The 24,539-nt window shown below is 52.3% G+C and overlaps 1 protein-coding gene across 2 annotated transcripts in view; it reads right to left on the minus strand.

Moving 5' to 3' along the window:
- KIRREL3 (kirre like nephrin family adhesion molecule 3) overlaps positions 1-24,539 on the minus strand; it is a 494,261-nt gene that overhangs the window by 107,018 nt on the left and 362,704 nt on the right. For both annotated transcript variants that reach the window (XM_045521700.2, XM_010961692.3), the window contains exon 3: positions 3,188-3,265. In XM_045521700.2, coding sequence (XP_045377656.1) covers positions 3,188-3,265 — 78 coding nt within the window. The remainder of the gene's footprint in view (positions 1-3,187; positions 3,266-24,539) is intronic.

Genomic DNA, 24,539 nt, shown 5'->3' on the forward strand with positions numbered 1-24,539 from the left:
TTATGTTTATTCTAATTTGGAAATATAATGATCACCACCTTATCTTTAATGGACGAGGCAGCTAATTGTTCCAATATCTCACTAATTCCAGCATCTGGGAGAAAAAAATGTATATTTTTTTTACTGTTTTACCAATTATTCAGTTTATACCAAGGTGTATAGTGCAGCGTGGACAGAGATTTCTGTTTCTTGATCTATGTCATAGCTGCTATTCCAGTTCAATTATTAATATGTGGAAGTTATAATTATTTTGAGTATTGGTACAAGATAATTATAAACCATAAAACAGCTCTCCATGCGGATGCTCTTTCTAATCTGCAGGCATGTTGGAGTTTGGGCATGTGAGCATTAGAAATAGAAAAAAATGTATAATGTGGTGCTTGGGGTAGCAAGACTGGCTGGAGTGGGAGCCGAGGAGCCTTCCACTCCCCACCAGGCCCCTTCCTCCTTTCCTCCTCATGCCTTCCACCCCTCCAGAGCCAAAGCCGACCCACCTCCTGCACCTCTCCTTCTACCCCACTCACCCACCTCCCATCTTGTCTCCTCTTTGTTAGTTGAGAGTTGCAACTTCTCACGTATGGTGGTTTAACTTGCTTACCAACCCCTTATCTCCTTGTTTATCCAGAAGGAGAAATGGCTATTCTGTGTGTGGTTGTGTGTGAGCATGAATGTGTATCACTGCATTTGGGAGGGGTGAGAACCACATGCAGAGAGGAAGGCAGGGGTGGGGGGTTAGCTGCTCTGTTGCCTCCTGGCCATTACTATGCCTCTGTTGCCTCTCTCTTTCTGAATACCTTGCTTGATTCTCAATTCATCTTCACTGGGGGAGGGTATAGGTTGGGGTAAGGCACCTGGGAGCTCTCATTCCTAACTGAGTTGACCACAATCAGTTGAAAGGAATAACCCATTTGTGTGGATTGTGTGTGTTTGAAGAGGGGGCTTAGAGAGAAGAGGCACCTTCCTTTTTAAACAAGAAAGAACTATTGAAAAGTTGTTGTACAAAGTAAGGCTGAGTGTCCTCAGAGGTAATCAGGTCCTGGTCTTGTTTCCAAGTTCTCTTCTAGTCCTCCTGGACTTTCTTCCTCCCTTCTTTACTTAAACAATATCTAAGGAGATATTAAGGCTTCACTTATTTTTCTTACTATTTTCCTAACCTCTGATTCAGAGTATTGCCACTGTATCTTTCTGCTGTGGCCAGTGTATTTAGACTCCTTGTTATGGTCTGAATTATGTCCACCCTCCATTTCTATGTTGAAGTCCCAACCCCTAATTGTGACTGTATTTGGAGATAGGGCCTTTAAGTATTAAGGTTAAATAGTCCTAAGGGTAGAACCTTGATCTGATAGGATTCATGTCTTTATAAGAAGAGACACCAGTGAACTTGCTCTCTCTGCCATGTGAGGACTCAGTGAGAAGGTTGCTGTCTGCAAACCAGGAAGAGAGCCCTCACCAGAACCTGACCATGCAGGCACTCTGATCTTGGACTTCCAGGACCATGAGAAAAAAAATTTCTGTGTTTAAGCCACCCAGTCTGTGGCATTTTGTTATGGCCCAGGCTGACTGCATACCCTCTCTTAGCCATTTGTGAAAGGTAGGGGGAGTCAAATTGTGTCCATCAGCCTCGTGATAAGTAAGACTCTTTTTAGGCCCCCCCAAGATCTGGAGTCAGCATCCTTCTACTGGGGTCAGACACTAGAAGCTTGAGCTTTTGAATCCAGCCCAGCCGCTGACTTTTTGGAGCTTCCCCCAATCCTTGTGAACCTCATTTCAGCTTCTCTAATGAGCATTGCCAGCAAGAGAATGTGTCTATTCAGCACCATGGACAGAGGCATGCTGTCAGTTTCCACAAATTAGAAGTTACTGCCTAGCACTCTCAAGAAGGTGGTGGCAGAAAGGGAGGGGGTAGGCTGAGAAAGAAAAGTCAGGAAGGGAGGCTGACTGGAAGGATGCAGAAAATGCAGCCCTCAACCCTGGCTGTACTTAGCCATGGGGCTCCTACAAGTAGGAAGTGGCTTCTTGATGCTGTTGCCTTCTTATACAGGCAGGCAGCAAAATGGGGAAGGCGATACTCCCTGTGTTTAATTGTGCTGGCCTAACTGTTGTCAGACTGTCATCATGATGGGTGCTGGCAACAAGCCTATAGTTGGTGAGGCATTAGGTCTGGGGAGCACATGGAGGTGTGGGTGTCCTGAACTGCAGGCTGGGAAGAGAGCCAGCAGAGAAGCACAGAAAGAGGGCACTGGAACCATGCTATGGTCTAACTCTGGGGGTTGAGATGGTACAGGTGAGCTGCCTTTCCCATGCCTGGAATGGAAATGAGGCTACGAGGGCCTTGGGCCTTGGGAGGGGAGGGGCTCGGCTCACCGCAAGCTGGGCTGGTGGGAAGCCAGGGCTTCATTTGTCTGACTTTAATGAATAAATTCCATCCCCAGCCATTGTTTATCTACTGTTGAATCCTGACAAACAGTCTGTGGCATCTGATGGAGAGGGTTATTAGCTGCACAGAGACAGATGGCTGGGGATGAGGGGATTGGCTCTTTATTACAGCAGGTCTGTAAGTGACAGCCCTCCTTCCACACCCCAGCCTGCATGTCAATGTCAGTACCTTCCCCCAGCCTTCTGTGACCCAGTCAAGTCTCAGAGGAAAGACCCAGCACTAGAGGAAGGCAGAACGGCCTATGAGGAAGAGGGCGAGGTAGGGCCAATGGAGTTGGAAAAGAGGGCAGGTTTCCAAGTGGAAGTTCTGTGAGAATAAAAGCTCTGCCTTATTCTTCTTCAGTGTCCTCCCAAGTGCCCTGTGAGGTGCTATTTATTCAATAAGCACTCAAGAAATGTGAATGATTAAAGAGAAAGGCAGAGAGGTCTGAATTAGAAAAAAAAATAGAAGCAAATTTAATTGCACTGGGTGGGTAGGTGAGGAACAAAAGGCAGGGAAGAGAGAGAAGTCAGGGTACAAAAGGAGGAGGGAGAGTGGCATAAGGGAGAATGCTCATGAATCAGCACAGAGTGTTTCAGGCATGAGCTGCCCTTCCCCACATTCCTGCATGAACAGCTGCATCGAAACCAAACTGCTCTGTCCACTGTCCATTCTGAGATGCCCCAGGGTCTCTTCCCTGATACCACAGTTGTGCAGCATGGCTCCTTCCCTCCCCACTGCCCCCGAGAGTGTGGGCGGGTTCTCACTTACCTTCATTCATTCTCCGAAACTTGTCCTTGGCCATGTAGCCCAGCACCAGACAGCATCCTCTCTTCTGGAGGCCCAGCTCTGGAAGAAAAGCATACCTGGGTGAGCTGAGAATGGGTCAGGTGTCAGTGAAGGTCTCTTTGTAAGGGATGTGAAGCTTGTTCCTCCTATAAAAGGGCTACTTAGTTATTTAATAAACATTTAGAAAGCACTTACTATGATCCAGGCATAATAGCAGGCCAATAATTCCACATTTGATTCTCACAACCTTATGAGGTATATACCATTGTTATCCCCATTTTATATTATTTCCTGTACGGACATATTAAGTAGGCAGCCTCAGCTGAAAGACCTAGTAGATGATGGAGCCAAGAGTTTGAACCCAGGCAGTCTGCCTCCACAGCCCATGCTCACAACCATTCCTCTCTAGGTTAACGAGGCCCTATATATCCCAGGATTGTGATCAGGCCCAGAGAAGAGGCAGGGTCCAGCCAGTGGTGTCCAGGATGGAGCAGTACAACCAGACAGCGGGTGAAGAAGTGATTGGGTGAATCTGGGGGAAGACACAGGGGCCACGGTACAGGTAGAGAGTGAATTTCCAGGACTGGGGATCTCTGTGCATCCTTATATTCAGGCACAATTCAGCATCATCATTAGGCCCTTACGGGGTGCAGACTCAGTGTGGAACACAGGAGTTGGGACGGCTAAGGGACATAAGACTTAGACTCTGGTCCCTCAAGACTTTGACCCAATGGTAAAGCAAGTTAGAACGACAATTCTAGGTAGCAAACGCAAGAGAGCATTTCCCCCACCCCGGGGATATTTTGTAAATCAGTGCCCATTGTGTGTGAGCATTGGACTGGAGCTTCTCGGCCAGCCAAGGTTCCCTCTCCGCTATTTCTCCTTCACTCCTGATTTGTCTTAAGCATTTTACGGGTTCTGAAGCAATAAAACCACACCAAGTTTCTCTTTTGACCCTCACAACCACCGAATGGGGTAGGCAGATCGGTTATTACTATTCATATTATGCAGATGAGAAAATTGAAGTTCAAAGATGTTAAATGACTGCCCGTGATTATTTTAGACTCCCTGTCCCCATGTCTTTGCTTTGAAGTCATACAAATGTGGCAGCTGCCAAAAACTGGGTAAATGGATATGACTTCTGGGGGAAGTGACTGCCGATCCTCCCCGGCTTTGCCAGCTTTCCAGGTGCCCAGCTACTCCCTCCATCGGTTTCTTAGAGAAGGAGGGTCCCACTGAATGGTGTGTCACAGTAGCTTCTCCCACGACCCTGGGTGTTTCTCGGAGCCCCAGCCAGTCGGCATCCAGGCTGTGAGTTTAGAGGGGTGGGCTCATTCTCCTCCCGATCTCCCCACCCACCACTTGTTGCCCAGGCCCAGCCTCCGCGGGCAGCAGGATGAAAGGGCCCAAGAGACCCAGATAAGTCAAGCTTGGGGGTTCTTGCCCCAGAGATAAACAAAGCGTGGTGGGCGGTGGCAGAATGCCATGGCCCAGGGAGGTCGCCGGCTTTGATCTTCTGATTCTTTAAAGGGGTTTATTGACTATCAGTAAAGAGCAGAGAAGCAGATCTGAGCGTGCCTTTTCCAAAGGCACTCACTTCTCTTCCTCTCCCTCCACGCTCGCTCGCTTGTCTGAAGGCATGGCCAAACCGCCCTCACTTCAAACAGCCTTACATCTCAGGCGCCCAAATTGGCGATGTTAAGTTCCCTCATCCAAGGCCTTGGCCCTTTCTTCAGGGGCTCCTGCTCTGTTGAGGGCCGTGCGGATCAAAGCCCCTTTGATGTTTACTTACTGTATTTGTGGATTCTTTCTAACAACCACCTTCAAGAGGCAGGAATGCAGTGAGCCAGGAGGGAGCCAGCGGAAGCTAAGCTCAAGCTGAGAGGAGGCGCTGAGCTGCAGCAAACAATAGCCCCTTGCCTGTTCTGTATTGAAACCTCAACATGCTGACGACAGGCCGCGTTAACCAGCCCATCGTAATTGCACACGTATTGTTCATCCTCAGAGCGATACAATTGCTGATGATTCCTATTATATCTTCCAATGCCTTCTTATGCCCATCTGAGGCCCATCAGCAGCGGCTCCTAATGAGAAAGGGAGCTTGGGTTCTCGCACTGAGCCCAGGGGAGCACTGAAGAGTTGGGGCAGAAAGGATGCTGGATGGATTTCCTGCTGGGCTTCCTGCACAGTCCCCTAAACGCTCAGGAAAATGGAGGGGGCATGACTCTACTAAAGATTTAGAGACTAGACAACCTGTTGACTCTCTGTTATCTACAATGGCTGTCTCGGCCACCCCAACCCCTTCCTCCCCACCCTATGTCACACAATGAGCCCCCCAAGGGGCTCGCCCGAGGAAAGAGGCTACACGTCCTCACAGTTATTGCAAGAAAGAGTCTTATGGACCATGTTTGATTTTTGCAAATGAGCAGGAAGAGAGGTTTTTTTTCTTCTTTTTAAAAAAACTGATTAATAAAAGAAATGGAGTACGAGGCAATCTCTCAATGTATTTGGCTCATTTAATTTGACACGTGTGGGTTAGTCTTAATTATTTAGGTGGCTGCATTACAAGGCTCTAATAAGCACACTGCAGAAATTTATTAAGTGAGAGGCTCTCTGACTGAGCCTTTACTGAGAAGTGGGGAGAAGCCACTGGGATCTTTGCAAGGACGAGCAGGTTGGGGGGTTAGTGAAATGAGGATTAGCTAGCTCTCCATATAGGAAAATTTGGGGTGTTCTTAGGAGAGATTCGCAGAGCTAAATTAGAGGTCCCTGGGTCCACACAAGGAAGCGTGCCAGGGGCTGAAGTGGGGGAGGGCAGGAGAATCTGCAAACACAGGTGGGGAAGACAGCGCTGTCAAACATACTGACCAGAGAGAAACTGGGGGGAGCAGGAACTAGTGGTTTAGACTTGGGAAAACTCCCCTCAGCCAGATCAACCGGGCTACCAGGGGAGAGATGATGTGACGGAAAGAACAAGAATCCTTCATTCGGGAGCTAGACCAGCCACCAGACTGCCACCTCTCTTGTCACACTGCATGGGACCGAGGGTGGAATCAGGTCCTAGATACCCATTCGAGAACAGCAGGGTGATGAGGTCTTCTCCGCATAGACGCTGGGGCTGCAGCCTTTGGATGAGCATGAATCCCTAGCAGGACCACCAGATGCACCGAAGTCACCCGTGGAAGATACTAACACGAATGGAGTCAGCCTGGCTTAAGGGACAGTTCACAGCCAAGAAGGCTAAGGCTACTGTGAGGAGGGTGTGAAAGGCACTGTCTGAGGAGAACCAAGGTTAGGAAGCGCTTCCTGGGAAGGGGTATGTTTCTCAGGAAGAAGGCCGCTTTGCACCAGGGCTCCTGGCCTCTAGACTGGGAGCAACAGACGGGCGAGGTTGATGCCTTTTTGGGCTCAGAGACCCTCATTCCAAGCACAGCACCTGGCACGTGGTGAGTGATCAGGACAAGTCTGACGTAATAGAAGGGGTCAACTGAAAAATATTGGGTAACAATCAGTTCTCCTCTATCCAGGCCAGAAAGAAATCCAGGGGGCTTAGACGTGGCACAGTGGATGGGTTAGGTGAGGACGGTGTGGAGTGAACGTACGCTGTAATTCATCTGAACTGGAGTCTGGGAACTGTGAGATTTCCTCTTGGGAGGAACAAAAAGGGATGGCTTCATAAACAGAATGGTTTTCCTTCAGTGTCAGAGGGTGAGGGTGGGCTTTTTCTAGCCTGAGGATTCCTGTCTTCTTACTAGTAATCATACTGATAGTACAGTGATATTAGTACAAAAGTGGGGTACTTAGTTTTTCACGAGGCTATTATATTCACTGTCTTATCGGATGTTCACAGAAGCTCTGAGAAGCAGGTAAAGCAGGAACGGCCTCCTCCATTTTGGTTTCAGAAACCAGCTCAGAGAAATAAAGCAACGATGGTTCAAGGGCAAAGAACAGCTGGTGACAGCGCTCGGGCCGGAATGCAGGTCCGGTCGCTGCCTTAGTTCTTAGGATGAGTTCTGGAATCCCAGGGCTGCTGACGCTGTGACTCAAAACAGACAGAGAAGCGACAGCAGAGATGGGGTGGACTGTGTTCCCCAAAACCCGACCTTGAAGCCCTAATCCCAGTACCTTAGAATGTGCCTTTATTTGGAGGCAGAGACTTGAGTTAAGTTAAGGTCGTCAAGTTAAAATGGTCACTGGCGGGCTCTAATCCAGTGTGACTGGTGTCCTCATGAAAAGGGGAAATTTAGGACAGACACACATACAGGGACAATGCCAACGAACATGGGGATGGCCATTGACAAGCCAAGGAGGGAAGCCTTGAGCAGACCCTTTCCTCACACCCCTCAGAAGGAGCCAACTCTGCCAACATCTTTTCTGGACTACTAGCTTCCAGAACTGAGAGACAATACATTTCTGAGCTTTCAGCCACCGGGTTTGTGGCACTTTGTCATGGCAGCCCTGGCTAATACAGACAGAAAGGGTGGAGAAACTGGACTTCTGTAGGACCTGGCTGTTTCCATTGGCCAAGACTTGTTGACGCCCATCCCTTGGTCCCAGGGGATGCAGGGAGCAGCATCACATGGCCACTCAAAAGGCTCGTGAGAGGCACCAAGAGACTGGAGAGCAGCCGGTAGGGCTGCTAAGAAGGGACAGTGGGGGTGGTGGCACAAGAGGTGATGGGAAAGAAGAGAGGTGGGTGGGGGCTGGCTGTGTGACTTGATGGCAGTTCAGGAGGTCTTGAGCAGTCCTGCCACCGGCAGGAGGCTGATGTTGGCCAGGAGAGTGCTTGCTTATTGCCCGAGCCAGAAACTCCTGAGCTCCGAAATAACCATGGACAGAGCCGGTGACAACGGACAGGTACCAGGTCCTGCTGTCTCACCATTTCTGAGGCTTTTCAGCACATTGGGGTGCCCTCCTGTCCCCAGTGTGCCCAGTCACAATGGTTCAGGATGCTTGCTGAGAACTAAACCTTTACCACCTGAAGCTATTAAATTCCACCATGTCCCCAGAAGCCTACTGAACAAGAAATAGAGTGTGACGGGCTGGCAGTTTGGTGTGGCTGCAGCAAAGATTCGGGAGCAGAGAACGTGAGATGAGGCAGGAGATGGGGCCAGGGATCAGATTCTGGGGGAACCTGGTGAGCCTTTCCAGGAGTCTGGATGTTTCCTACTGAGCGCTTAGCAGAAGACAGACAGGCCAGACTTGCATCTTATAAAGATCATCAGTGCTGGTACAGGTGACGGACGGGAGAAGGTACTCCCAGACAGCCGAGTACAGCTGGGAGACTATGGCAACACTCCTGGTGAGAGGTGATGGGTAGACGTCTGTTCCCTCTTCCTGCCTTCCCGAGACAGCCTGAGATGAGAAAGCAGGTGAAAGGACCCTGGGCTTCTCAGGGGGACATTCAGAGCCTCCACATCCCCACTGCCTTGACACGGGAGATCAGTGCAAAGGTGTTAAACAGCCCCCCAGATGGTCCCAGAAAGCAGATGGAGAAGACATCAGCGGGACCTGGTTGGAGCATGGGGGGGACATGAGGGGCAGGGGATGCCATGTGTGCTTCAAAACTACCATCACCTGCTGGAGCTTTGTTTCGGTACTTGACAGTTCTCAGGGCTTCTCTGGGCTTTAATTTTCTCACCTATGAAATGTGGATCCTGGTAGAAAGACCCTCCTCCCTCGGCTAACATGAAAATCAAATGAGACAGCACTTGATGAAAAGGGCGTAGAATGAATTAAGGGTGAATTCAAGAAATAGAAATAAAATAGACTGGAGTTTAGAGACCATCAAATCCTTCCCTGCTCCCCGTTTTTTTTTTTTTTTAACGGATATGAAAGGGGAGACTCGGAGGTGATATGACTTGTCCAAGATGATATAATAAACTCTTAGGTGACATCTTTGAAGGTTAGTGACGTCAGCCGGGCTGGAGGAGTAAAGTGAGTCAGGAAGACCACCAGTGAGTGGAGCAGGCGAGGCCAGGGGACCAGAGGCGCTGAGGGTGGAGAGAAAACGGCGAATTGGAGATGTTCTCAGCCGAGACAATGGGGCTAAGGGTCAGAGAGGCTCAGGCAGAGGAAAGGGACCGGATGACTACAGCGTCTTTAGTGGGGAAGACTGGAGGAAATGAGGGCTCTGTGTCAGAAGTGACTGACAGAGGAAGCCAGTTAGGTCACTGGGGTGGGGGGGGTGACAGTTGTGCATTTGGGACTCTGTGCTTGAGGGATTCCCCAGTGGGTGGGTTCTGAATGATTACATGCGCAGGAGTTCAGATCTGAAGAGACACATTTTTACCCAGCTTCACTGACCTCGGAGAGTGAATATCTTGGTCTGGAGACCAATTCATGATGCGATGAATGACATAAAAACCAGTGGCCTCTGTACAGTGTCACTACCATCCCTCCACCACCAGCACTATTCACAGAACGTGACAGCCACAAAACCCAACCCACAAACAGTCATCGAGAGGCTGCTAAGCACCGGGCACTGTGCACAAGACAAAAACACGTAACACACGTTTCCTCTCCCAGTGAGATTACGATCCAGTTGGTTACGTTAGGCATATACCTGTGAAATGGTAAAGAAAAGTCGAAGACAAGTGACAGTTCAGTCAAAAAAGTGTCACAAGGCAGTGCTGGAGTTATTTCCACACGAACGGCAGTGCTTGCAGTAGGAGTCCAGAGGAGGGCGGTGGGGTGGCTCCCCCAAAGGGCCTGGGAGGCTGCAGATTTGTCTGGGGTTTGCCTTCAGTGGGTGTCTGTACCTGTGTCCTCTCTTACAAGTGACCGTCCATCACAAGCCATTCTGCCCGGCGCTGACCCCCGCCAAGGCAGCAGGATGCTGGAGTCTCATGATTGGAAAGTTCTCACCATGATTCTGCTAAACTACTTTCTGCATTGGGTCTGCCTAGTCCTGCTTTCAGCATAATTACTCCCATCCCAGGCAATAAGGATGCCCATAACGCATGCAAAGATCACAGTTTTCTGGTCAACCTCTTGAGTAAAACATCCTGAAGAGAGGAGCAGTAAATGTTTATGAATCCTGACTAGTGCATGGCCCTGGGCCTCTAGGACAAGTAATAAATGTTTAATAGCCCAGTCATACCTGTTTCATAATTCTTGAATCTCATTGCTTGCTAATTCTAAGTTTATTAAAACACTATAAAGTTTTCATTGTTGTAAAGACATAATTGATCTTTTCATTGCTTATTTAATACGAGTTAATTATATTAGAACAAAGTTTGTTCCCAATTCATATTAAGTATCAATTAGTTCTTTTAAACTATTGATTTGTATTTAATTAACTATGCTATTATATACCTATTAAGCTCTTATAAGAGAAACCTGAAACAGCTGTGGTCTTAAATTAAGTTTTCAAAACAATGAATTACAGTAAAAGCTCACGTCAAGTTAGTCTCTTTTAGGAAAGACTGGCAATCATTGTGATCATTGCAAAAACTTTTTATGACCAGCAGTGCACCCTTACCAGCTCTGTATGGAGTAAGGATGATAAGTGCCCTGTGGCTTCCTACAATGACAACAAGGACCAACACAGGGGTAGCCTTCTGCCAGCCCCGCCTTCTCGGCCGCCTCGGCCGTGCCATTTACTGGCTGGCACAGACCTACCGCGGTGCAGCCAAGGCAGGCAGCATGTTAGCAAATGCCTCACCACCAGCTGTGGGGTCCACAATTGTCTGTGTTGCTCCTGGCCCCAGATCCCATGTGCCTGCGGGAAACCTGGTGTCCATGTGGTCCCCAGGCCTCTGGCTTCCCCAAATCACTGTTTACTGCCCCGAGTCTGTATTTGTGGGCCAGAAAAAGACAGCCCTGAGCATTTGTTTTCCTCGTCTTGTTTTACCTTCACACCAACCTCATGAAGATAAGTTTCACCGTTCCTGCCTCTGATTGTAAAGAATTGGACATTTTAGAGGCGTAAAAATTTTGCCAGGGTCCCTTAGCTGTGAGTGGCAAAGCTGTATGCCTGACTACATGCCTGGTGACCTTGCTACGCTGGTCTCCCTTCTCTGTGACGTACAACTCGTCACCAGTTCTGAGTCTCAGACCCCTGGGCTGGTTCTCTGAGACCTTGCCTGCCTCTTGTCGTCCTCCTTACCTTTCTCATCCCCTCTCTCAGATGCTGCCTGGGGCCTTTCTCCCAGCTGATTAATTGCTTGGAATTCCAACAAGGCCACCAGGTGACTGGGAACGTGGCCTTCCTCTGGGCCACTTGGGCATCAGTGCAGCCCCCAAGGTTGGCGGAGTCCACCACACCCCTCTGCGCGCCGGAATTAGGGCACTGGCTTTCCACCTCTCCCCAGGGGCTGGACGCAGCCCAGCTTTGTCCCTCTCCACTGGGCTGGTTATCGTTCACCTGGGACCAAGCTCACTGAATTCACCATTGCAATTAAAGTTGTCATTTACTGATTACTTTTGGTTTGTTAGTCTCTGGGCTAAGTACTTTGCATGCATTATTTTCTATCATAAAAAATTCTATATAAGGTAAATACTATTCTTGCTTCTAATAATGGGGAACTGATAATCCAAAAGATGAAATTCTCACTCAGGGTCTTACAGCTAGTAAGTTGGAGGCCAGGAAAAGTGATTATAAATGAGGTTCTTTGGACGACTAGCATAATCTCTTTGTGAGAGGTTCAGGGAATCGGGGAAAGTTTAGTAATGCTGGTGGAGTAATTTTAAGAGATACAGTTTTATCACATGTACAAGATGACCTCGGCCATCTCTGATTTAAGATGGCTAATCCTGGTGGTTAACTGCTCTGTGGGGGATCATGAGGGCCACTCCTGCATCCCCACCACCCCAACCAGACTGTCGTCAGTCTCCTCATCCTGTGAGACACTGCACTGCTGAAGGCCATCTGCCTGCAAGGCTTTTAGACTTTTCCTAAGAGAAAGTTGGGAGCTGGGGACTAACGTTTGAATGGGGCCAGATCCCCGACAGCTGTGGCCCTTCCCCTGGGGAGCCTCAGCCGGGCACAGCCACTGCCAGTCACGCTGGGAGTCCAGGCAGAAAGAGGGCATCTCTCCTCTCTTTTCTAGTAGGACCAACAATGTCCCCAGAGGACAAGGCTGAGGGTCCCCCCCTCCATGCCCACAAGCCCCCACCCCATCACCTGTCCTTCTCTTAAAGCCCAGCTCCTCGGAGAGGCAGAGGCCCCATAAGAGGCTTTGGGTGTAAGACTGATTTGTGGATTTGATGTTCACACAGATTCGTAGTCCCGTGGTTCAGGTGAGGCTCAGGGAAGTTGGGTAATTTTTCTGAAGTCATGTAACCGGGAAGTGGAGGAGCCGGGATGAAAGTCCAGGCCCAACTACCCCAGCGCCCAGGCTGCTGCGCACACGGCCCAGGTGTGTGACCCGCCGAGACCCCAGTGGGAAGGAGGGGACCACGTGTGTCCAGAGGGTGCTGGCCAATTAGGTCAGCACCTCCAGGTGGTCGGGGGCGCTGAGAAGCCCTCGTGGGAGCCAGGCCCCCAGGGAGTCCCTGCCTGGAGCGGGAAGGGCTGTCTCCGGGGAGGTGGTGGGTGGGTGGGGGGGTAGGGCAGAGAGGTACGGGGTGCAGCTGCCCACCCGGGTGGGGGCAGGGTGCAACAGGAGTCCTGCCGCAGTTTAGCTTTGTGCTTACAAAGCTCCCTGTCACCCATTTATGGCCCAAATAAAATCATGAAAGCTGAGGATTAACCAAGAGGGTCCTATAAGGGCCACACGCTTAAAAAGATTTCTCACTGGTGTCGGGCAGGAATGGCCGGCTTTTCCCTCAAGCCCACAACCCACTGAACAGGGTAGGGGTGGAGGGAGTCACCTGTTCTCACCTGGCACTGGGAAAGAGGATGGAAAGAAAGAAAAAATGTCCCGGGAGTGCAGGGAGCGTAGGGTCTTTTAGGGTACCTGGGCTGGAAGAGGGTAGACTGAGCCTCGGTGAGCTGGAGGATGTGCCCTTCACTCTCTGGGTAGAAGAGCCATACAGAAGGGATGCCAGGTGATGACATGTTCTGGTCCCCAGGCAGGGACCGTCACAGCTGCCTTCCTCCTAGTCCGGTTGTCATGCCATGCCTTGCCTGGCCGTGTGGCCCGTGTCCATCTAGAAACTGCACACCTTCCCTGGGGCAGAGGAGGGAGCGATGTGGACGAGTGTGTAGGCCTCCCTGCTCTGCCCCTCCGCCCACCTCCAACCTAGGCCTGTCCACCAGGGCATCATGACTTGAGCAGTCTTGAGGGCTGAGGCTGGCAAGGACTGGAGGCCCAGGGTGGGCCAGACCTGGTCCCCCAGGACAGTGTCAAATCTTCCACCCCTGCCCCTGCCCCCGCCCACCCGGCGAGGAAGGAAAAGAGATAGTGGGCTTAGGAGAGGAGCCGGCAGAGAAGGCAGGGATCCCTGCTGTCCTTCCATCACTGAAACCCTCTTGAGGCTCGCACACCCCATTACAACTCTGTATCTTATAATTAAATCGAATCTGCCGGTTACCTTTCAGCACGGCAGAAATTCAAGCTCACTGGAGGCTTTCTTTGTTTACATTTATTTACTTATTTATTTAGTAATTATTTATCCATGTAGCTACATGGAGGCCCCAGCCCAACGTTTCTCTTGACTTCAAAAAGCACAGATGTGGACAGGAAGGGGGAGGCGAGGAAGGCAGGGCTGCCCTGGGGCCGCGGGCTGAGCTCTTACTGGGGGATACCTCTGGGAGAGGGTTAGGTGAATGCCACAGGCTGGTTCTAATCCCCCGTCCTTCTCTAAGATGCCTTATGGAAGGTTCACTATTTCCAGAAAGCTCCACAGAAGCCCCTTGCCCAGAGGGACTTGAACGTGGGTCTGAGAATGTGGTTGTGACTGGGTATTAGGACTAAGATATCCCGCAGGGCTTGGCAGGCTTAGCAGCGTCCGTCGGATACAAGCTCTCCTTGACCCTCCCCGCACCTGAGATGGACCTGGAGGAAGGCACTGAGGATCAGAGAGGTTCCACGACTTGCCCCAAGTCACCCAGCTGGCTCTGGCAGAGCTGATTTGAACACAAGGCTTGGGGTAAAACTAAGCTCCCCGCATCCTCCCAGAGCCCCAGGTCCAAGCTGGCAGCCCGGCAACAGAAATCAAAGTGCTTTCTTCTCTTTAATGATAACCTGTCAGCGGTGAGGGGGCGAGGAGAGCCCGAGAGCTTTGATTAAGGAATCAGCCTCAGACAGATCAGGGCAGTGATTCTGAACCACCAGCCATCACTTAATAAGAACATGAAAGCTTATTTACCACGAGGCCGGCCCAGCAGGAGGCTGATTGCCACCAGGCACGCCGGGGCCTGCACACACCCTGCACAGCAATAGCTGTGTCCCGGAGAGGTGACCCCATTTGGGGCCATCAACCTGGCCGCCCCGCCAGGGCAGCGGACAGGGCGCTGGGATGATGTCTGGGAGCGAGGGGGAAGGCACGTGCTCGGGTACCGCAGTGGGAGAATGGGAAGGAGTTCCAGGCTCCAGCTGACCATAAACAAATCTCCCCGGAAGAGAGAACGGTATTTATTCACCACCTGCCCCTCTGTTGGTTGGGTCATCTGTGGGCTGCTTACTACTTTTGAGAGCGGGCATGGGCGGTGCCAGAAAGGACCTCGGTCCACGTGGACCCCTCCTGCTCTGTTCTGGAGCAGTGGCTCTCAGAGGTTCCAGTGCACGTGGGTGGAGGGGTTTCATGATGACTTTGTGACCTGTTTGCCCATCAGAAACCATTGGGGGGCCTTGAGTAGGGCTCCGGCCAGTCCACAAAGGACATCATAGCTACATGGGGGAGACCGGTGGCCCAGGCCCAGTCTGCAGGAGGATTTGTACCTCTGCTTAATCTGGGGAGGTTTCTCTGGCTGGAGGACACAGTGAGGTAGGCTGGTCTGAGACAAAGATGGGCCTTTCAACCCAGGGGCCTGGTAAGCAGGAGGTCCTGAGCTGTCCTGGCTTTCAGGCTTTGAGGGACGGCCCAGTCCTCTCCCGGCTCCTGAGACCAAGGGAAGCCACCCCAGGAAGCTTGGACCATCGACCCCATGGCCCTTGGGACTTCTCACACAGTAGTGTGGCCCCTCCCAGTGCCCCTTGGCTTTTGACGCAGGTGGCCCCTTCATTGTTCCCCCATTCTGTGAACTGAAGACCTCCTGGGCCGTGATGAGGAGTGGACGTAACTGATGCAGAAAAGCTGGGACGCGACTAACTAGCTAGGTGACCGTGGGCAAGGTGCCTATTCTTTCCGAGCCTCAATTTTCTCATTTGCAAAATAGAGAGTTTGACTAGGGCAGGGGACTTCAGCTGGGGTCTCAGGACCTCGAGGGGACCTCCATCAGGAGTTCTACTCTTCTGAATTTGCATACAAAACTGAGGCGTGTGTAGGCATTTTTTCTGGGGAGAAAACTGGATTTCAGGTACTGTCAAAGGGTGCTGGTGCTCCCCCGTCCCAAACTAACAACCTCTCACAAAGGGATCCCTAAGGCTCCTCTAGCTTTAGATTTGTTGAGTCCGAGGACCTCCTGTTCCTTGGAGACCACAGCTTAGAAACAGAGCCGACCGCAGGGGACTGGGGGCTGGGAAGGATTCCTACTACTCTTGACCGAAGTATTTTTTTCTGAGTGTTGGGAGCTCCATGGGATGAGGCGCACGTTCAGCTCCTTCCCCCGGCCCAACACGAAGGCAGGGAGGCCCTCCTGTCTGCTTCTTCCTGTACCAACTGGAGGCGTTTAGCTCGCATGGGTGAGACTTCCCAGGGGACAGTTGGGAACCTCCCCTTCCTTGAGGGTTGGGGAGGGACTACGGGCTCCTGGGATCCAGGATATGGGTCTGGGGGATGACCCCACTGGTGTAACAGGAGCTGCCAGCATAGCCATGCTATTCAGTTCTTGCTCTCTTTGTAAGAGATTAACCCACATTTCTTTGTGTATTTTCTTATGCTCCTGGTCTTGTGTACATATTTGATCTTGTGCGTTAGCCAGAAATGTCACAGAATGGTAGAACCGGAAGGGAACTTAGACATCACCTCCTTCAACCTTGTACAGAGGAGGAAACCAATGCTCAGAGGCAAGGAGTGATGCGCCCAGAGCTGCCAGAGGCAGAGCCACATTCTTCAGCCCTGGATGGCAGGGATGATCACCCCGTGTCTGTCCCTAGTCTTGTTTCCAGACCCATCCTTGCCCGATCACAGGGCTGGTCATGATGACTGGTTCTGAGAAGAATTCCAGCTCTGTGCCTTGGAGCTCGCTGTTCGATCTCCCAGGGTTTCCTACACCCCCTCAAACATCCCATCCCACTCATGGTCCAGGCCCTCTGCCTCCCCACCCGCTGAAAATCCTTCTCCATGCGGCCCTCTCTCACCTACTCTTGCAGTTAGGCACCCCCATGCCTCACACATACTGTGGCTATGAGACTTCCTATGAGTGGGATGATGGTTTATTATCTTTTGCTCCACCCCTGTCATCTGTGAGGTGGGGACCATCTTCACTGATTCTTGCAAATCTACTACCTAGCACAGAGCCCGGTGCACAGCAGGCACTCAGTACACACTTACACGTGCAGAGTGACTTAATGGACTGGGACAACCTACCCTTATGTATTGGGGGCCAAGGGAGGGCTCAGGTTTGAGAGTTTATCTGGTGGTTTGAGAACAGAACTCTGCATCTTCTTCCTTCAACAGCCCTTCCTTTGCCAGAAATGGGCCTTAATCAGCCTCAGGTGGGGGTCAGCCTTATGTGGTTAAGTTCCAAGTCATTTGGGTTTTCATCTTTGAGTCTTCTTTCTAGCCATCATTGATTCACTCGTTCATTCCTCTCGCACTCGTTGAGCATTCACTCCAAGTCGGTGCTGCGCGCTACAGACGTCGCGGTGCACCAGACAGACAGCGCTCGCCCTCCCGAGCTTCCGTTTCAGACACATCGTGTAGTGGTAGGAAGTGTCACACCACATGGACAATTCCCTGGGCCTCAGCATCGCCACTTGCAAAATGTTGTTCCCAGAGCTGACCTCAGGTGGGCAGGGTATGTGTCAGGCGCCACACCTGGCCCTGCGTGTGACCGGCGGGGCCACTGGTCTGAGTGTCAATTTGCTTGTTAGTTTGCTTTCTCTCCTCCCTAATGCTCTATGTCTGGGTGCTTTTTAATCAGTCGAGGCGCAAGAGACATCTGAGCCACAGATGAAGTTTTCTGTGCTGGACCAAAGGACAAGGGACTAGGCTTAGCGAGCCATTCCTGGTGCTGGGCACTGTCACACACAGTTATGTCATTTACTCCACACAGAACTGGTGAGGGCGCTGTTAGTCTTTCTCAGAGGAGGAAACAGGCTTAGGGCAGGTAAATGCTGGTCCCCAGTCCCATAGCTGTCAGTAGCCGGCAGTCGAGGGGGCTCAGAACCCATGATTCCTGCTGACTGACCACCACCCAGCCCCTGGGGCACCTTCCCACGTACTGGGATGGCCCTGCCTGCTGGAAGGAAGAGTGGACCTGAATGTCACAAGCCCCCTTTCAATAAAGGGCTTGCAACATGTTTATCCTGGCTGCATCTCGTATCGACCAGGCACACGGCACATGGATTAAGTATGCAGCTGGGTGGTCTTTAAAGGATGAACATTTTCTCTAGGATCAATACGCTGAGTGAGTTTGGGTCTAAATTCATCAAAATGTCACCTGCAACAAATTCAGTCCCTGGTCTTCTGCACTCAGGTTGATGGCCGGGGGCAGAATCCAGGGAAGAAGAAGGTCTGGGGCACCTGTTGGACCAGGGTGGGTCCAATAACCCAAGATGGGGCAGAGTCCTACCTGGAGACCAGCATCCTAGAAATTGGCCATCCTTCCTCTGCTCTAGACTTCATCCTTGCCTTCAGGGAGAGCAGCTGAGCAAGGGGAGTAATGACTCCTCGTTCTAGATTCTTCTCATAGAAAGGGATTTCGAGGTCGCTCAGTCCCACTCTCACAGCCAGTGCAGTAAACCGTCTCCAGCATCTCAGAGAAGTAATCACAGGGTTTCCCCTTGGATCCTTCTAGAGACAGGGAGCCCATTACTTTGCAAGGCTGTACTTTTCATTTTTGGAACGCTAAAATCATTTTAAAGTTCTTTTCTATTTAGCTTAAATATCCTCTATGGCCCTGCAACTGTGACTCAGTGGTCCCAAATCTGTCCCCTGGGGCCACACAGAACAAGAGCCATCCCCCTTCCATCCAACTACTCAGACATTTAACAGACGGTCCTCCTCTTCTCCAAGAAAAACAACCTTTGGGAGTTTGGGACCTAGGCAGCCTAGGAAATCCTCCCCCGGCCTCTCTGCATACCCTGGACCCCTTTTTGCACTCACTGCTCCTTCCTCAGCATCTTGAGAAGGAGGAGAGCAAAATGGGAATTTCTCAGAGGAATCCTTGACCTCACACATTCAGAAAAGGAAGGACAGTGACCTGATCTTGGCGCGACCTCCCTAGGCACCTCATACACAGAGTGTACATGCCCCTCTGTGGGGATGGCTGAGAAGATGGGCACAGGGGTCCCTGTGGGGTGGACATGCGGTGGGTACTGTTGTGTTGTGTGAGGGTGTGGGGAGTGGGGGTGAGTGTGTGCATGTCTGGGAAGGGGCTGGCATGGTTTCCATGCGCCGTGGACAAGCAGAGCTCTGCCCGTTTCCACTCTGAGTCCAGGCCCTGGGATCTTCTGGTCTGGGGGACCTCTGCCCCCACATGGCCGGGTCCTAACCCAGAAGTCTCCTCTTGAACGAGGACTGGGTCTTAGGACCAGAGTAAGACACTCAGCACCTCACACGGAGAGCCTCTGGTTTCTTTCTGAGGCAGGGGCACCTGGAGGGAGAGGGGAGGGGGTGCCGGCCAGGGGCTGCCGCTCACTGAACCTCTCTGATAGACCAGCCCTGGCCTCACGCTCCCTGGTTCTGTGAGGTAGGATCTCACAGCCTTTCACAGATGAGGAGACATATTCTTGGGAGTTAAGCAACCTGCCCAAGGTCACACAGCCAAGTGGCAGGAGGGCAGTAACCCAAATCTGTCTGATCCCAAGCCAGGCTCCTCCCCTTTGTTTGGTCCAGGTTGGCCTCTGTGGTTCGACCGGCCCTCCTGGGTGAACTTGACCAAATTATGGAACCTCTCTGGACCTCAGGCTTCTCCTCTCTCTAACCAGGGGGTGAGCACTCAGTGACCTCCCTGCTCGGGTCAGACCAGGGTCCCACCGCTGCCCGCTCCGAGGATGGGCTGTCTGTTTGCTAGGCAGCAGCCCCAGTGGCCGCCTTCACCAGCCTCGCTAAGTCCCCGTTTGTGTTTCTGCTTGCCATGTTTTGCCGGCGTGAGCTGGTATCAGAATGAGCTCCCTTGATGCTTCCGGAAGCAATAATCCCGACACGGTTGGAGGGTTTAGTGGAAATCCTCTGCTACAGCGGAAGAAGGCAAAAGCCCGCAAAGCAAGGATCTCGGCAGATGCAAAACCTGCCCATTTACCTTCCAAATCCGGGCTGCCCGGCAGGGACGGCGGCGGCACAGGCGGACACCCTCAGCTCCGGGTCAGCTGGGGAAGGGGGAGCTGAACGCAGAGTTCCCGCTGGCCTGAGTCCCACGGGGACCAAGCAGTGCCCACTGCCTGCACTCAGGCCGAGATTCCATCGAGTGCTGACCGCCCCGCAGGCCAGCGCCTCCTGCCCCAACGCTCATTTTCCTACTAATTCCTTACAACATGGACACAGAGGTAGGATTACCCTAATGCTTGGTCTGAGGCTCAGGCAGCTTAAGTGACTCGCCCAAAGTCACACAATCAGTAAGTGACAGCGCAGGGAAGAGCTTCTCGTCCCTGCCAGGGGGACACTGCTGTCTGTTCTTGGCCGTCAGCCTCTCCCATCCTCCCCTGCTCGACACCAGCTTCTCATCATCACGGAAAACAACCCCGCTGTCCTTGGCCTGCTCCCCTGGTCCTGACCTCCCGTGCACTCTCAGAGGGAGCCTCCTCCACCCGAGCCACCGATCTGTGGTCGCAGGCTCTCCTGCTGCCCTCAGCTGGCTGGGGACTCCTTCGCACCGAGGGGGCTGTGTGGTTACCAGGGAAGATACGCTCCCGCTCTCGGCTTGCCAGCCGCTCCAGGGCAATGAGTTGTCTTTCTAAAATGAGGTTTTCCATTTCTGAGACTCTGAAACCTCCAGGTTTGCCAAACTGCAGGTCTTCCTCCCAGCACAGGACAGCAGGGATCACGGCCAAGCCTGAGCTGCTCACAAACCCAGCCCCCCACCAACGCCACCAAATCAGCAGTAACGGTCTCCTCCAGGCCCCCGGCGCCTGGTGCCGGCCTAACACACAGGCGCCTCTCTCTCTCCCCCGGCTATGTATTCACACATACAGACACAGAACGCAGACACCAAAGGGGCGAGCGCGGTGCGGACAGGATGTGCTGCGGACTCTGGCAGACCCAGTTTCCAGCCAGCTCCACTGCTCCTTAATTGCACAACTCCAGGCAAGACATTTAACTCCTCTCCTTCCTCCTTTGTGAAATGGAAATAATAATACCACCCACTCGTGGAGCTGCTATGGGGATAAAATGAGATCAATCACTGAACACGGCGCCTGGCCCGCAGCGAGGGCTCCACACCGGGGAGGCTCCTGCGGTCTCGCTCGTGGCCTGGAAACGCCTGTCTTCTCAGCCTGGGGAGTGACAGCCAGCGGCTGCCAGGAGGGGAGGCTGCCTGTGAGCGGCCCGCTGAGGAAGCTGCTAGTGACTGCAGCCTTTCAGAAGGCATTACAGGCCATTGTTTTAATCAATACTATATTATTTCCTCCGTGGCATCTATCCCCATGTTTATTACGTGTAAATAGGGTTTTTCAATGATGTGAATGTGTTAGTTTAACGTAGCTGACATTCAGCTCGTGCAATCTCGTGGCTGCCCCTCAGGACCTCCTGGAAAATGAGATGATGTATCTGCCACAAAGCCGTCCTCGTGAGCGACAGTTGAGAAATACAATGTGGGGGCAATCAGGGCACCCGGCGCACGCTTGCTGCATGCTTGAAGGAGGAAAATAAATAATACAAGGGCGCTGGGGGCACGGCCCAGCTGCTGGGGAGAGGGTGTTCACAGCCCGTGGCCTGGAGGCTGGGTGTCGGGGTCCCCATCTCTTTGCCGCCCAGATCTCGGTCCTGTACAATATGTCTATGTGGTCTGGCCGGCTCCTGCTGATGGCCGCCTTTCCTGCTGTCCCTGCGGCTTGTCAAAGCTCACGCTCCTGGATTCTCCAATGAGCCCCTTCCTCCCTTGCATTACGCGGCCCCCAGGGGTCTGAAAACCCATTTTGTACATGTTTCTCTGGCTGGGCCCCGTTGTGGGCTTGGCCCGGCCTTGCCGTCCAAATAGCAGAGAAAGCAAAGGCGGCTCTTCCCAATTTTCCTCGTGGGCTCATGTCTCCTCTAGTACCAGGGTGCTCAGAGTAACAGACGTCGGCCCTACAAGCTCCCTCGGTCCCGCCGGACCAAAGCTGAAGCGGGAGGGGTTTCACTACAGTTTGGGAAGGCCTTCTTCATCACGTCTGGTTACAGCTGCAGGTCAGATGCCTCCACCACACACGTCTCACAGCCAACAGGCCCAACCCCAGTAACAGCCATTTAGCTCAGCAACATCGCCTGCCACACACTTTGGACTCCCCTGTGCAGCGCTCTGGGGTGCGCTGGAAAGGAATGAACCTTTGCCAAGACAGCCTGGGCACTTTTATCGACAGGATGTTCTTTCACCCCTGTCTTCTTCCCAGTGTTTGGAAGCAGAGGACAGGGTAGGAAACTGCCTGATTTCCCACCTTCACGCCTAACAGCAAAGACGACTTGAGGGAGGCTGCCTGTGAGAGCGGTGGGAGGGAGGGGACCTGTGCCTCGCCCTTCAGGTCTGTCTGTCCATCTGTCCGCAATGCCTGTCTCTCTGGGGGTCCATCCAGCTAAAAGGTACTTCATACACGAAATAGCCGCTGTTATCGCTAGATTCTGTCTGTGTGTCTTCAAGCTTTCCACACAAAACGTGACCAGTTGGGCTTTGGTTTCCCCTCGCTGTCTGAGAGATGAGAGGGCGGTGTTTTTCTTGGCAAATAACTATGCTATCATAAGCCCTGGCCGGATTCCAGCCTGAGTAATGGCTGTCTGCCTTCCCAACTCCCTCCGCAGCCCGCGACAGAAGCTTTGTTCTTTACTTCCTCTCTTTAAGAACACACGCTCCATTGGAGAGCACCACTCAGCCGCAGGGTCCCTCCCCACCATGGCTGCATTTCCACGATGGTTACTGAGGGGTGAGCTCAGGTTACAGTGCACGTTTGGGAAAACACAGTAAGACGTCTGGCCCGGAAGAGGCACCTGAGGACCTTGAATCGGAGAGGCTCTCGTTCACGCATCCCAGTCCGTGAGGGACACAGAGCCCAAATCAGGAAGCGTCGCCTTGCTGAGCACTGCTTCTTTCCTGGTCTAAATCATCACGGGGTAACTGGGCAGCTGGGGAACCCAGCTGGAGCTGGATATTCCTGAGCAAGTTCAAAGCTGCCTGACTGAGCACCCCCCCTTTTTGTAAGGAGTTGGGGGTGTCTTGTGGCCCATATGCTCACATAGGCACTGTCACCTTGACGTCTGTAACCCCTGTCATGCTTTGCTTATCACTTGATCTTTAATAACAACACTTTGAGACAGGTAGCAGGCATCTGCACCGTCTTTTGTAAACCTGACAATGGAGGCTCAGATATTAATCAGATGACTTGTTCAGTGTCGCACAGTATATGTGGCAGCAGTGGGAGATGAACTCTGGTCAAAGCCAATTTTCATGCGACATCAGGCCTCACCACATTTTCTGGGCTGCGTGGACCTTGGCACATCCACTTCCCTGTGTCGATAGGTAGCCACCACCGGCAGGGCAGCGGGAGGCTCGGGGCCAGTGGCCAGGCCTGGGTTTCACGAAACTTGGCCACTGATCTGCTGGGGGCTCACTGCAGACCCTCGGCCAGATGAGGAGGACACCTGGCCCAGCTCACAGGGAAGTCTTGAGGTAGGCATGTGGCCAAGGCTCTGAAAGTGTCTGAGGAGTGCAAATCAGTGAGCAAATGCTCAGGACCACTGATTCTCCCCATGAACATTCACTGAGCACCTACCGGGAGCAGGCTTAGGAACACACTGTAAACAAGGCAGAGTCCCTGCCCTCAAGGAGCTGGCGGACCAGTGGGAGAGACACATCAACAGACAATTATAAGAGAGAGCGGTGGGTGCTCCGATGAGAGGGGCCCTGCGCCTTGACTTGTAGGGAGAGCCACCACCAGATACGGCAGTTCCTGGAGAACGTTCACAGGGCACGTGGCATCTAAGCTGAAACCCCAGGGACAAGAAGGAGACAGGCAGATAACGTGGGACCGCTGAGTGTTCCAGGCTCTGGAGACAGCACGTGCAAAGGCGGGGAGGTCAGAAGGAGCATCGTCTGCCCAGGGGATGGCATGTTTAGTGTGCGCTGGCGCAGGGCTGGAGGTGGGTGGTGGGGCGGGAAGCCGAGGGGTAAGCCGGGAGCCGTCAGCAGCCCCCAGGAGGCGTCTTTGCCATCACGGGGGCAGTGAGTCCTTGGAGCCACCTTGTCTCCCAAACCCACAGCCCTTCCCTCGCCCTGACCCCACAGCCTGGAAGCCTTCACTTTGCTCTGGATCCCCTCACCCTTTAACCATCCATGAAGGAGCTGCTGGAAGTGCACCCAGACCAGAGCGGACAGTACTAATCCACGAGTTAAAAAATTCTGGCTGTGCTTTATCAGCTGAAGGACTGTGATCTGGGAGATGTTCATTTAACGTATTTCCGCCTTCGGAATGGCTTTTACTTTTCACTAAATTGAAACTGCAGTACAATATATGTGAATGATTAGACTGTGTAATACGTCCCTGCAAATTTAGATTAGGAATGATTATGACTTAAGTAAAATAGTGGAACGCAATTCTTATTGCCATCTATCTTCTCTCTTCTTTTTAGTGTTCGTGGGGGCGACTGAATAGAAAGAATGAATGACTTCAAGGAGAGCCAGGGTCTGGGTGCAGAGACGGGGCCGAGGTCCGTCTTCGGAGGACTTCGAGGAAGGAGGGACAAGCTGACGTAAGAAGACGAGGGATCTGTGGTCAGGGAAGGGCACTGGGACAGGAGGCGAATCTGGGAAGTGTCCTGGCTCTGCCATTTGCTCACCGTGTGGCTTTCAGCAAGCTACTTAGACTCTCTGAGTCTTGGTTTCCCATCGGCAAAATGGGCTTAATTATTCCTGGCTCATGTGATTGCTCCGGGTGGAATGAGATTGGGGAGTGAGGGCCTTACTGACTGCGGGTGCCCCAGGGCTGCGTTGGGAACA

Source organism: Camelus bactrianus, chromosome 33 (genome assembly GCF_048773025.1).
Source record: "Camelus bactrianus isolate YW-2024 breed Bactrian camel chromosome 33, ASM4877302v1, whole genome shotgun sequence".
In the NCBI taxonomy this organism is placed as follows: Eukaryota; Metazoa; Chordata; class Mammalia; order Artiodactyla; family Camelidae; genus Camelus; species Camelus bactrianus.